Consider the following 13,846-nt stretch of genomic DNA (forward strand, 5'->3'; position numbering starts at 1 on the left):
GTAACTGGAGAATGCGGTACACATTGGCTTCTTCAAAGCTGAGATGATAATGCAGGTAAAACATTGAAACATCTTCTTACACGTTATTACACGCTTTGTAGAAAGTGTCTTATCATGCACCGATTGGGAATATATACTACAAAGAGAATTTTTTTTATAAATAGTCTTATTGAAACTTTTATTTACAAAAATAGGCCTCTTTAAAATTTTTTTGTAAAAAGGGCTTTTTTTGCAAATAGCCCCCTAAAAAATTTTATTTTCGAAAATAGCCCTGTGTAAAAATTATTTGCAAAAATGGCCCTGGCCCCGCCCCGTCAGCGCCACGTCAGCGCCACGCGGGCGGGGCTGGGCCAATTGTATAAGTTGAACACGGTGAACCATTCACCGTGTTCAATACAAGATTTTTGTATTGGACACGGTGAATGGTTCACCGTGTCCAATACAAATACATCCGACTTAGCCAAAAATGGCTAAGTTGTAGGTGTTTGTATTGGACATGGTGAACCATTCACAGTGTCCAATTATTTGTATTGGACACGGTGAATGATTCACCGTGTCCAATACAAATATATCCCACTTAGCCATTTTGTATTGGACACGGTGAACCATTCACCGTGTCCAATACAAAAATTTTGTATTGAACACGGTGAATGGTTCACCGTGTTCAATTTAAACACTTGGCCCAGCCCCGCCCGCGTGGCGCTGATGTGGCGCTGACGGGGCGGGGCCAGGGCCATTTTTGCAAATAATTTTTACACAGGGCCAATTTTAAAAAAAAAATATTGTCAGGGGGCTATTTGCAAAAAAACCCCTTGTAAAAATAGTCTCCAAATCGGCCAGGTCAGCGTTTGGTGTAGAAATCGACATATACGGTGAATGGTTTACCGCATATAGAGGCGGTAAACCATTCACCGCATTTCTGGGACCCCAAAAATATTTAGTTACGAACTGTAGGAATGCCAGAAAGCGGTGAATCATTCACCGCTTTTAAATGCGGTCAACAGTTTACCCTCTTTAAAGACGGTGAATGGTTCACCGTCTTTAAATACGGTGAACCATTCACCGCCTTCAATCAGCCAAATAACCCGCCCGAGCCCCTTTCTTTTCTCTCTCTCTCACCCGCGCGCGAGCTTCTCTCTGTCTCCCGCACGCTCCCTCACTCCTCTCTCTCTCACCCACTCCGACCGAGTCCGAGGCCGCCGTCGCTGCGGACGCCGCCGTCGCTGCCGCCGTCGCCGGCGCCGACTGTACCCGCGAGCGAGCTCCTGTGTCTCTGGAGCTTCTCCTCTCTGTCTCCCGCACGCTCCCTCACTCCTCTCTCTCTCACTCACTCCGACCCGAGTCCGAGGCCGCCGTCGCTGCGGACGCCGCCGTCGCTGCCGCCGTCGCCGGCGCCGACTGTACCCGCGAGCGAGTTCCTGTGTCTCCGGAGCTTCTCCTCTCTGTCTCCCGCACGCTCCCTCACTCCTCTCTATCTCACTCACTCTGCGGACGCCGCCGTCGCTGCCGCCGTCGCCGCGGACGCCGCCGTCGCTGCCGCCGTCGCCGGCGCTGACTGTACTGCTTCTGCCGTGCCTTCTCTCCTCAGCATTGCAACGATATTGTTCCATTAGGTTAGTAATGTTATCCTCCTCTTGGGCTTGTTAAATGAATAATCAATTAATTATCAATTAATGGAATAATATATATTAGCATTTCTCATTTTCGAATAGCCTCTCTTAATATAGAAAAATTTACAGCGTACTACTCTGATTCAAAAGTATAGCTCTTTACCCTCCTATAGTTTCAGTTTTAGTTTTCCGAACAAACGATCGGATGGTAAAATGCTATTGTTTAATTACCATCCTATGTATGATTTATAAAGCATAGTTGATTTATGAAGTATTTGAGAAAAATCTAATTGTTCAATTCAGCACTTTAATTTGGTATGATTATGTTTGTTTATAAATTTTATATTTTGTTTAAGTTAGGATGTCGCGTAGTAATGTGGCTATTGTTGTTCATTGGAATGGAGAAATATTTGCGCATGATAGCAATCCAAAGTACGTTGGCGGTCGTAAGAAATTAAGTAGTATTCCAGTGGATATTACATTTACAGAATTCGAGAGAAAAATATATAGATTGACCGATACTTCGAGAGATGAGTATCGCCTAATTATTAAAGTCCGATATTCGACCGGGATGAATCAATTCGATGTGGTTGAAGTTACGGATGATGACTCACTGTGTGGTGCGATGGCATTGTCGGGAAACCCTCCGTGTTTGATAATTTTCGTTGAAAAAGAGTTAGTTCTTTCTCAGGGGTATTATTCTAGAATGTTAAACAGTGACTTTAATGTGGATGTATTATCCCCTGGCCCTGAAAGAGAATCTTTTCGTGCTGATATTCGAGGAGGAGCTAATGCACCTAGGTTAGTATTGCAAAATTTAACTTTTGTATATAGATTTTATTAATATTAAAATATTTATATTGCCTTCTCCCATCAATTGTAGGGAGTACGATTTTTCAAATGTAGTTGTTGGTGATCCTCCTCCCCTCCCACGTACTATTCATCATGCCACGGATTTTAGTTCTCATGCCCCACTGGGTAGAGAGCAAGGCGTCTCATGTGAAGAAGGGTTAGAATACGCTACAATTAATTTAATCATTCACTATTTTATTTGGTTAGAAAGTGATTAACTACGAAATATTGCAGATTTCATACCTCTCATGATGTGCATGACTTTGGATCGTATCCATTGGGCACCGAAAATGATGGTATAGGAAATCGGGCGGAAGTGCAACAAGAAGTAGCTGAAGACGGTTACACTACTGATCATGAGGGTGTTGGACATGAATCTTCAAATTTGGCCGTAAATGAGAACATTGTGGCAGAAGTTCATCATCATGATGCAGATCATGATGGTGGACTGGGTGTTCTCGCAGATATCATATATACTGAGGGTGATGATCCAATTGTCAATAATGAATATGTTGATTATCCAGATGAAGGTGCAGAGTATATAGATCATCCAGACCAATTTGTAGAAAATGATGATTGGATTGACCAGTATGTGGCTGATAACGATGTGCATGATCGTCCGCAGATTGAACAACCCCCTCCTACTATTGATGACTTATGGGTTGGTCGGGTATTTCCTGATAAAGCAAGTTTATTGCACACTCTGGGGGAATGGCATATTGCTCACAACGTGCAAATGAAAGTAATAAAATCGACGACAAAGGCGTATACAGTTAAATGCATGGTAGATTCATGTCCTTGGAGATTACATGCATCGGTACCAAAGGATGTGAGTTATTTTAGAGTTAAAAAATACGCCGGGCAACATACATGTTTAGTGCCGGTGCTTAACACTGTACATCGAAACTGTACTTCATCTCTTATATGTCGACATATTCTCTCATCATTGAGAGTAAAGCTTACTTTGACACCGGCGGAAATTAAAGAAAAGGTGCGTAATGAATTGCATGTAGACATACCTTATTCGAAAGCGTGGCAGGCTAGAAGTAAAGCACTACAGATCATTTATGGTGGTTGGGAAGAGTCATACACCGACCTTGGTCGCTTCCTATCTATACTACAGCGCGTGAATCCCGGGACTCAATGGCGTCTTGATCCTAAAATCCTGCCAAATGGCGTTAGGCAGTTTGGGCGAGTGTTTTGGGCCTTCGGGCCGTCAATTAATGGGTTTTCTTATTGTCGACCATTGTTGAGCATTGATGGAACCCATATGTACGGAAAGTATCAAGGCATGCGTTGATTGCGACAGGTGTAGATGCTAATAATGGGTTATACCCATTGGCGTTTGCTATTTGTGAGGGAGAAAATACGGCTAGTTGGCGTTGGTTTTTACGACATTTAAAGGTTTTAGTGACACGTGATCGATCTATTTGTTTCATTTCAGACCGCTTTCCTGGGTTAAAGGAGATTGTTGCAGAGGAGTTTCCGAGAAGCGAGGGACATGCTCACCGTTGGTGCCTCCGCCATATGCAGGCTAATATGAAAAAAGCCGGTTTTAAAAATAAAACAGTGCTAAATAAATTTTATACAGGCATAGGATGTGCTGCAACTGCAAAAGAATATTATGAGCATAAGGATCAGTTGAAAGAAATGGATCCAGCGGCATGGCTTTGGGTGCACGAGCTCCAAGGGGAAAGGGAATATTGGGCGAGAGCATTTGATGGAGGACGGCGTTTTGGGACAATGACGACAAATCGGTCGGAGAGTTTAAATGGAGTGCTTAAGGGTGTACGTGGTTTACCTATCACAGCATTTGTGGCCGCTACATTTTATAAGGTGAACAATTATTTTGTTAAGCGGCGTGATAAAGGTGAGACATACACTACAGTATTGACACCAAAACATGAGGCGTTAATTAAGAGTTATATGATAATCGCAAGAGGACACCGTGTGGATCGTTACGGAGTAAACGAGTTTCAAATTACTACCGGAAATGGACAATTTAAGGTGGTTCTTGACGGGAGAAGCTCGACTTGTTCATGCCATGAGTTTGAGCTCACTAGGTTGCCATGCTCACATCTTCTAGCTGTATGCAGTAATGGTCAAATGAACATTGACTACTATAGTTTGTGTTCTGAATGGTATACATGTGAGAATTACCGTCGTGCTTACTTCCCGCAATTTCACCCTGTCCCAGACAAAAGAAGCTGGCCACGCCCTCAAGGACCACCGCTGGCACCACCACCAATCAGGAGAAAGAAAGGTCGTCCGAGATCAATGTATTTAAAATATAATATAATAAAATAATAAATTTTGATAAATAATTTAATATACTATTAATCACTTCTGCAGGTGGAACATGGGATTGCGATTTCGTGGAAATGTCAGGGCGACCGATATTGAGTTTTATCGCAATGAGCTAGATCAGCAAAGAGAGTCACAAGTACTTATAGATTTCATAAATTAAATACATGCATAAACATTATAAAATCTTACATTCATTTTTTTTAATACACTTGTACAGGTTATATGGATGCCCTATACGGAGGATGTTTTGATCGGTCTTCCTGCATTTTGTCTTGAGGGCTCAGCAATCTGGCGTTCGAGAACTAGTTTGATATGCTATCATATTGTCGAGCTACATTTACCTGATAGAGTTCTGCGTCAGTTTGGATTGCTGCAGCATATACCGGATCCTGTAGAAGCTATACAGAGGATCACCTCGCAGGGTAGATCAGGCGAGGACTGGGCAGCATTTCATGCTCCATATATTCAGCGTTGGGCAGATCGTCTTGAGCATATTGCGGAGCAGAGTCCTTTCGTCGATCCAGATCCGATACGAGCTACCTCTGTATACATGCAGTGGTATTGGGGGATCACACGGAGGTGGATTTCTCGTCCTGTACAGCGGCCTCCACTTACTTTTCTGCCGCGTGGGAATGTCGAGCGACGATTGGTAAGATTATTTTATTTTATAGTTTATTTTAATATAAGGATATTCATTATATATAATCATATATGTTTATACAGGTGTATGCTATCCGGCATGCTGTTAGCGGTATCGGTCATTTGATGGATGATCCTCCGGAGCCCACTAGAATGATCGATGCTCTAGCACATGTAAGGTGGGATCTCGAGAGCGTGTTAGAGAGCCTTCCGACATTACCCGTGACAGGACATTCGGATGTTTCTTCTCCGACATTTGGTGCTCACGGTGATATTCCCTCCACCTCTACACCTGCATATGATTTCGGTGATATTCCCTCCACGTCCGCGCCTACATATGGTTTCGATGATATTCCCTCCACCTCGATGCCTGCGTATGATTTTCCATCGACATCTGTCCCAATTCATCCATCTGATGTCCCTTCGACTTCTGATGTCGCTTCGACATCGGAAGTGCAGTTTGATATTCCGTCGGCGTCCATCCCTCCATTTGAGATTCCATCTACGTCAGAGGTATTATATTTTGATATTTCATTCACGTCTATCCATCTTTCTAACGTTTCATCCACGTTGCAGGTTCGTCGCGATGATATTGTATATCAACGTAGGCGACGACGACGAGGTCATATTGGGACGCAGGAAGGGATACTACCATCAGCTGTTGAGCAAGGGATGGAGCAGATTGTCGAGGGCATCGCCATCGAGCATATTGATGAGATGCATGTCATTGAGCCCGTGCAGCCTGAGATGGAGCATGACATACATATTCGAGGACGGAGTCGAGGACGCGGTCGTGGACGCGGACGTGGACGTGGCAGGGGACGAGGGCGAGAGCATAGGAGGGGGATGGAGGGGACTTGATGTTTTTTATCATTTTTGAGATTATTATGTATATTTGATATTCAGATCTTTCTATATTGATTTTTGTAGTATTATCTAAATTTATCCATATTGAAATGTGTTGATATTGCTTATTTTATCTGATTAAAGTGTGGTTGAAGTTGGTATAGATGATTTTATGTAATTATTTTTGTAATTGAAATGCTTGAAAACATTGCTTTTTTGTATAATGTGAGAATTTTGCATTATTGCTGCTGTTTTGTTGTAGTACAGCTTGAAAGCGGTGAACCATTCACCGCATTTAAAAGCGGTGAACCATTCACCGCTTTTAAAAGCGGTGAACTATTCACCGCATTTAAAAGCGGTGAACTATTCACCGTATTTATAAGCGGTGAATAGTTCACCGCTTTTAGTGAATTCCTTGTCCGCTTTTAATAAACTTTGGCAGGGTGGGTGCCCATGAAGGCGGTGAATGGTTCACCGCCTTCATGGGATATATAAATCCTCATGAAAGCGATGAACCATTTACCGCTTTCACATGAATGCGGTATATGGTTCACCGCTTTTAAGGAGTCCCGCCACCTCACCGCCTACCTGACAGTTTTGAGCCTATTTTTACAAATTCAAATTTCAGAGGCCTATTTTTAAAATAAAAGTGTTGAAGGAGACTAGTTGGGTAAAAACTCCCTACAAAGAGCTAAAGCCCAAGAAGAGCAAAAGCTCCTTTATTACTATACAACACCACAAAGCAGCTCACAGCTAGCAATTCATTCAAGCACTGACTAAATCTTGATGAGTAACTACATTTGCACCACTGGGAGTAACCATCACGCCACAGCCGCCACAGCCACCGCCGCACCCGCCACCACAGCCACCAGAGTGAGAGCTCTTCATATTGCTTCCACACCCCCCACCGCAACCACCGCCGCAACCACCAGATCTGTCAGTCTTCATTGAACCGCACCCCCCGCCACAACCACCGCCGCAACCGCCAGATCCATCAGTCTTCATTGAACCGCACCCGCCGCCACACCCACCACCACACCCGCCACCGCACCCACCGGATTCTTCAGTCTTCATCAAACCACCGCCACATCCACTGCCACAGCCGCCCCCGCAGCCGCCAGAGTTAGCATTACTTGAAACATTTTCATGGCCATGGCTACTTTTTTTGGTGATTGCTGTACTGGCTACGCCAACTGTAACAATTTCGACTGGCACAGAGGAATCTGTGATGGTCACTTTTGAAATGTTTTCGCCAGCTTCATCATTTGGACTGATAACCTCTTTGACATCCTCATCAGTGGGAGTGAAAAATCTTTCTTGTTCTTTCTGGAACAAGGTTGTGATTATATATGCCAACACAATTCCAGGTAAAACAAACCACTCCTCATCAACCTAAATAAAAAGGCAACATTACAATACAAATTTGCAGGACAGAAAAAAAAAAAAATCTTTGAAAAGAGTAACGGTATCTTGCTACCTTGATATATCTGGATTTCAGGTCAAATAATGCCAAAGCTTTTCCATATGGGTTCTCGGTGGAGAACTCAACGACGGTCATGCAGGCACCCTCTCTGTGCTCCTTGCAGCATTTGCGTTCATATTCCAGCTTTTTTCCCCAATACAATTTGATCTGAATCCAATCACAAAAATAAGAATGATCATAAGGTGAAGACAGGGCCAGAAGAGTTAAACGTATAACTAAAGCAAATCAAGGGATATAGAAAAATCAAATGCAAAACTAGGTTTTGAAAATTTCACAAATCGATGTGTCTATGTATTCATATTCTTCATTCAACCGTCCAGCATTTCCAATTCTAAAGGGGGAAGCCAATTTCACGGAACCAATCTCTAATTTTCTCTCTTTTATTTATTTATCTGTATCATTCCTGCTTACAAATGTACTAGATATGTATTTACAGAGACTGCAGATTGGATCACTATCATTTAAATAAAATTCTCCTTTCCACGAGTAGGCGGTGATTCAAACAATGGCCTAGTATGAATGTCTCTACAATTTCCCATGGTTTATCTCTATCCTTTGTTACAAGCTTCTACATTTAAATTCACAGCCTTGCAATCTTGAAAAGTAGCTTCCCCTTAAGTGTATCAATTAATATTGCTCCTGTAGCGTAGATTTTTTCTGTTCTTTTGTCAAAATTAATAATTCTCGACAAAAGACAGAAGATTATGCCATTTTTCACTGAGGGTGTGAATGAACTTAAGAATAATCATTAAAAGAGCCAGTGACGGGCGGTATGTTGCTATCCCAAAAAGCCAACTTTTTGTCAGGAAGATTACTATTCCTTTTATTTTCGGGAAATCATGTATAAAACTTTTCAGTAACATATAATTAAAACTTTGTTTACCTGGTGGTCGCCTTTGAGTCCTAACAAAGATCCATCATGACTTGGCTTAATATTGGTATTGATGGAGAAGTTAGTGTCCTTCAGGATCCATTCATTTTCTGCATGCTCGGCTAGGATGCGTGGTTTTCTTGATAATCTGGTTATGCCAAGTATCTCCTTTAAAACAGAGTTGTTCCTATGCACATCTTTCCTTGCATTTCTGCAGTGAATAAACGTATGAAGTATGAACAAAAGAACTCAAAGACTATGATAAGTGGCAGTAATACTAGCAAGATACTTCTCAATATAAAAAATAAGCAAAGTCTTTTTCCTGATGTATGCTTAAGTGACAGGAATGCAAGAAAATGTTCATTGAAGTTTGAATAAGTAATGCATACCTAATATGAAGACTGATGACCTCCTTACCATTATCATCCTCAAAACGAGTCCAAGAACTGACCTGGTGTCCCCCTCCACCAAGTGGAAAGAAACATGTTCTTAGAGAGAGGGGATTTGATCTAGACATGTTGAGCACAAGAGGTGCCGGGACTGGAACAGTAGAAGAGACAGCAACACGAAGACAAATTGGAGCAGAATCTAAATTTCGAGTGTTTGTATTCAATTCAAACCACTTCTCCATGGAGAGATTCGAATCCGCGTTTAATAATTCTTGAAGTGAAATTGATGTTGTTCCAATAGTTTTTGCTGGCCTTGAGGTGGCTTTGTGGGAGGTTCCATTGTTGGACATCAGAGCCAAAACCAGCTCGCCAGTAGGTTCACATTCGAACCCTGCAACATGTCTGTTTCCTGTTTCAGATAATATACCTAAAGTGCCGCCACCACTGAAAAACAAATCTGGTTGTTTCTTGCTAAAAGATACAAACAAGTTTCCCTTCTGACCGTCTGGCAAATTTTTCACTCCTACAATCTCTAAAAGGACCTGTAAAATAAATTGATTAATTCTAAGGTTATTCGGGATGTGCAGCTGGTATATATTGATGAAAATTATATATTGTGAAGGAGAGAGAAGAGTATAAAAAGGAGTGTAACACAAAATTAGAAATCAATATGTATATGAGTAATGTTGTCGTGAAGAAATATATACTTATAACCAAAATGCTTGATGAATTTCATTAGAACTCTCCTTCACAATAATGGAAGAAACACATATTATTTGAAGATTTCTAATATAATATAAGTAAGCATTTTGCATTTAGAGAATGAGAGAGAAGAGTATAAAAAGGAGTGTAACACAAAATTAGAAATCAATATGTATATGAGTAATGTTGTCGTGAAGAAATATATACTTATAACCAAAATGCTTGATGAATTTCATTAGAACTCTCCAAAAATCTAATGGAAGAAACACATATTATTTGAAGATTTCTAATATAATATAAGTAAGCATTTTGCATTTAGAGAATGCAAGACTTTCTATCCCCACAAAATTAAGTTATTATATTAACCAGCTACATTTAAAAGCTTTAAAATTTCAGTGTTAAAAAAAAAGTTAGAAAAAAAAAAGCATTAGAAAATTTCAAGTTCAAATGTTACATGCTGTACAATCTGAAGCATAAGACTTGTCAAAAACAAACCTTAGGGAAGTATATGTCATTTCATTAGAATTAGACATCACCAGAACTATTGCTTTGGTGATGTTCAAATATATTGCAAAAGATAAGAAAGGAAAATTTTGCTTCTTTTGCTGTATCTTTTCTCTTCATGGGTGAAGTACATGGCAAAGTCAACTTAAAAAATTGCCAATAGAAATGCAGGGAAAGAACTGAAGAGGCGTATTTAGTGTACCTCTACAAACAGTGAACGAGGAAGGGGAAGCTCCATCTGGGATTTCTTAGTATTTGTTTCATTTTTTATATTATTAATTGGAAAGTACGGAATCTCCGTTAAGGGAGAAGGCAAGCTGCCTCTGTACATCGCCCCTGCTCGCCAGTATCTCAAACCAAAAGTGTCCTCATACTGCTTAGTTGTTTCAGAGAAACTAACATCAAGTTTCTGTCCCTTGGATCTATCGGAGTCCGTATCGTCATGCTCCAAAATCCTCCCAAGAAGTTGTTTCATATCATTGCAGTAAGAAAGAGGGTGCAATTGGTGCGAGTGCCACATGACATCAACATCATAAGTCGGCACACAGAAGCGTTTCATTGAACTGTCCTGGTTTCTCTTGATTAAATATAAGAACCCTTTATATCTGGCTACTGCTGCTTTAAGAAAGCGAGGGTCACGCATGGTTGGTTTTGAAACCTGTCAAGAAAATAAGAGCATTGTATCTGATGATCCTAGACTAGGCTGATATGAGAAAATTGAAGAATTCAAGAATAAGAGATAATAACTAATAACGTATAACAACACTACAATCCATATAGATAGTAAATAGAAATATAATGGAATAAATCATACACGTAGAACTGATTGAAAATGGTTATCATCTGATTCTCTAGTACAAAAGAATAATTCAAAAACCAATTACCAACTCATACTCATCAATATAACAAATAATCTGTCAGGAAGTTGCTGGCCTCCTTTCAAAGTTCTTTTAGTTCACAGCCCTACTTGATTCTCACTTGTACACACCACATAAACTTTTTTTTTTCAAGTTCTAGCAAAATATTTTCTAAATACGACGTTGTAAAAAAATAAGAATCGTCTCTACAAGCTTCTCTGCTCTAAAATGGGGAAAAACTGTGGACTATTAAGTTATTTAAGAGCTAATTGTCAAGATATTTGGAAGTATCAAACTTATTGCTTATTTACCTGGTAGTAGAAAGAAGACTGCCTTTTAACGGCAGACACCAAATCATATTTGATACTCCCTGCAGCTCCAGAATACATATCGAAACTCTTGTCGGATGAAAGACTGGCATACTCGAGCTCAAAGGGTTCCTCTGGATATAATTTAGCCCACATTTCCGCAGCCTCTTCTTTCGATTTCGCTTGCAATGAAGATAAAACATTCTTATTGTCTAGGATCCTGCCAAAGACTTCTTCGCAATCCTTTTTGTATTGAACCTAAAATAGAGGAGACAAAAACATGATCTGGACCATTCTACACCCTTAAATGAAAAAAAGAAGTGTAAAATAAGAATACGATGTATCTACCGGATTAAGCCGATGGCAATGCCATATCCATTCGCAATCGAGAGGAACGACCAAAGGGCCTTCCGGAAACCCAGATTCAGTATGTTTAGCAAGCAGTGGAAGCCAACAAGCCTTATACCTTACATACAACAGTATCCAATGTCAAAAAAAGAAATAAAAAGGATAGATTGAAACCATGAAAAAGAAAGAGCTTCAATTTAATGGCTGGGATCTTACAAATACTGATCTACTACTCTACTAATTTCAAAATAGCTTTCAGATGATAAGTTTTCGCGATTTAAAGTACGGTCGGCAAAATATACATGGAATTATAAAACTAAGCTGGAATGCTTTTAGAAGCATTTACTATTCACTTGCTTCCAACTTTATACTTTATAGTCCTCGGACGTCTCAAATTTACTAGAAAAAAGAAAAACATCAGTGGGGAGCTCCCGATCAGCTGTCATGTGTCAGTATCGCCTCTATCCAAGGGTTATTATAATCCGTCACTCTAGAGTTTAAAAAATCATTTTTAGATTCTAATCTTAAAAAAAAAAAAAACTTAATGAATTCTTGTATGAGGTAAAATTAGCGGGCGCGCGATACGTTTTACTAGTTGATGGTTGTACTAATATGGATTCGAGGGTCGAAGAGTGAGAAACAAGTGAATAGTATATGCTTCTAATTCAAGGGTTGAAGAGTGAGAAACAAGTGAATAGTTTATGCTTCTAATATTATTCCACCTCAACTCTCCTTAATCTTTTGTTTGTAGTTTAAAAAGGACTTTTTTCGAAAATAACCCTGTAAAATTTCGTATTTGCCAAACTAACCCTGTGAAATTTTTATTTGTGAAACTAACTCTCCTCTCGCCACGTGGGCGCCACGTCAGGCATTCCTCAAAAAGACGGTGAATCGTTCACCGTCTTTGATATTTGTTGTGAAGCCGGTGAATGGTTCACCGTCTTCATAAGACGGTAAACCATTCACCATCTTTAGTACAAATCCCTACACTGCGCAAATCTTTCCAAGTCCATAATATGGTGTCCTTGATAAGACGGTGAATCTATCCCCGTCTTCTCGAGGGCACAGAAAAGGCGGACTTGAGAGAGCGGAAAGGGAAAAGGGCGGAAAGGAGAATTTTGCACTAAAGGCGGTGAATGATTTACCGTCTTCTAAAGACGGTGAACCATTCACCGCTTTTATAACAAATTATAAAGACGGTGAACGATTCACCGCCTTTTTTAGGAATCCCTGACGTGGCGCCCACGTGGCGAAAGGAGGGTTAGTTTTACAAATAAAAATTTCACGGGGTTTGTTTGGCAAATACGAACTTTCACAGGGTTATTTTTGAAAAAAGTCCGTTTAAAAACGCAAAAACTTAATAGTCTGAATTGTAACTTCGTCGCAATTCACCGTATGCTTAAAATCACAGTAGCAAACGATTTCGAACTTAGATTGAGCTCGCAGATCAGATCGGATGTATTCTTAATACCTGTGGATGGCCCGCTCCAGCATGTGGCCGTCGTAGAGCCACCGGCGGCGATCGACGGCGGCCAAGAACGCCAACTGCTGCTGCGCCGCCGCGACGAGATCTTCGCCGACGACGATCTTCTGCGCCTCGACCCACTCCGTCTCTTGCTCCTCGTTCATCTTTGGATCGTTTCCTGCGATGTTAGATCAAATGCGTCGCTTAATCTATAACACCATCGTCATCGTCATTTTTATTTTTAACATAATATACGAAGATCTGAAAAAGAAACCGATCTTATAGATATGATCAACCTTTTTGGGCGGAGATTTAACAGAGAAATGGAGATTTTTTTTTTTTTTTTTTCTTTGTTGTAGTCCTTGACTCGACTTTTCCGTTTTTATGGGTTTCTACGGGACTCTCCTGGTGCTTTTATCGGAGATTCGTCGTAGGAACACGTTTCCCTTTTTTTTTTTTATTTTTTCCCCTTTTTTTTATTTATTTTTTATTTTTTTATTTTTTTTTAGTGGGAAGTAATCAACTAGGCTGATTTATCTTCTCGTGAAAATAACCCTGTAAAATTTCGTATTTACCAAACTAAATCATATTGAAATTTTTATTTGTAAAATTAACCCTTCTTTCGCCACGTGGGTATCACGTCAGGAATTCCTCAAAAAGACGGT

General features: G+C 40.4%; 2 protein-coding genes across 4 annotated transcripts; one reads left to right on the forward strand and one right to left on the reverse strand.

The window, feature by feature from the left end:
• LOC109721325 (glycine-rich domain-containing protein 1) lies at nt 29–13,628 on the reverse strand. Of its 3 annotated transcripts, XR_002219190.1 has the most exons (10): nt 13,478–13,628; nt 13,188–13,359; nt 11,717–11,834; nt 11,372–11,626; nt 10,406–10,861; nt 8,998–9,539; nt 8,621–8,819; nt 7,732–7,884; nt 6,936–7,646; nt 29–136 (listed from the first exon to the last, which is right to left on the reverse strand). XR_002219190.1 is itself a non-coding variant. In XM_020248880.1 (9 exons), exons 2-9 carry the CDS (start codon nt 13,343–13,345, stop codon nt 7,020–7,022), a joined length of 2,508 nt encoding a protein of 835 aa, XP_020104469.1. In that variant the 5' UTR covers nt 13,346–13,359; nt 13,478–13,628; the 3' UTR covers nt 6,877–7,019. The 3 variants fall into 3 exon arrangements, 1 of the variants encoding a protein (XP_020104469.1); XR_002219191.1 differs by lacking the exon at nt 13,478–13,628 and having other exon boundaries at nt 13,188–13,462; XM_020248880.1 differs by lacking the exon at nt 29–136 and having other exon boundaries at nt 6,877–7,646.
• Nucleotides 4,030–6,269, forward strand: LOC109721497. The gene is made up of 5 exons (XM_020249148.1): nt 4,030–4,725; nt 4,815–4,905; nt 4,987–5,418; nt 5,493–5,921; nt 5,985–6,269. Exons 2-5 carry the CDS (start codon nt 4,822–4,824, stop codon nt 6,267–6,269), a joined length of 1,230 nt encoding a protein of 409 aa, XP_020104737.1. The 5' UTR covers nt 4,030–4,725; nt 4,815–4,821.

The sequence above is a fragment of the Ananas comosus genome, linkage group 15 (assembly GCF_001540865.1).
Source record: "Ananas comosus cultivar F153 linkage group 15, ASM154086v1, whole genome shotgun sequence".
In the NCBI taxonomy this organism is placed as follows: Eukaryota; Viridiplantae; Streptophyta; class Magnoliopsida; order Poales; family Bromeliaceae; genus Ananas; species Ananas comosus.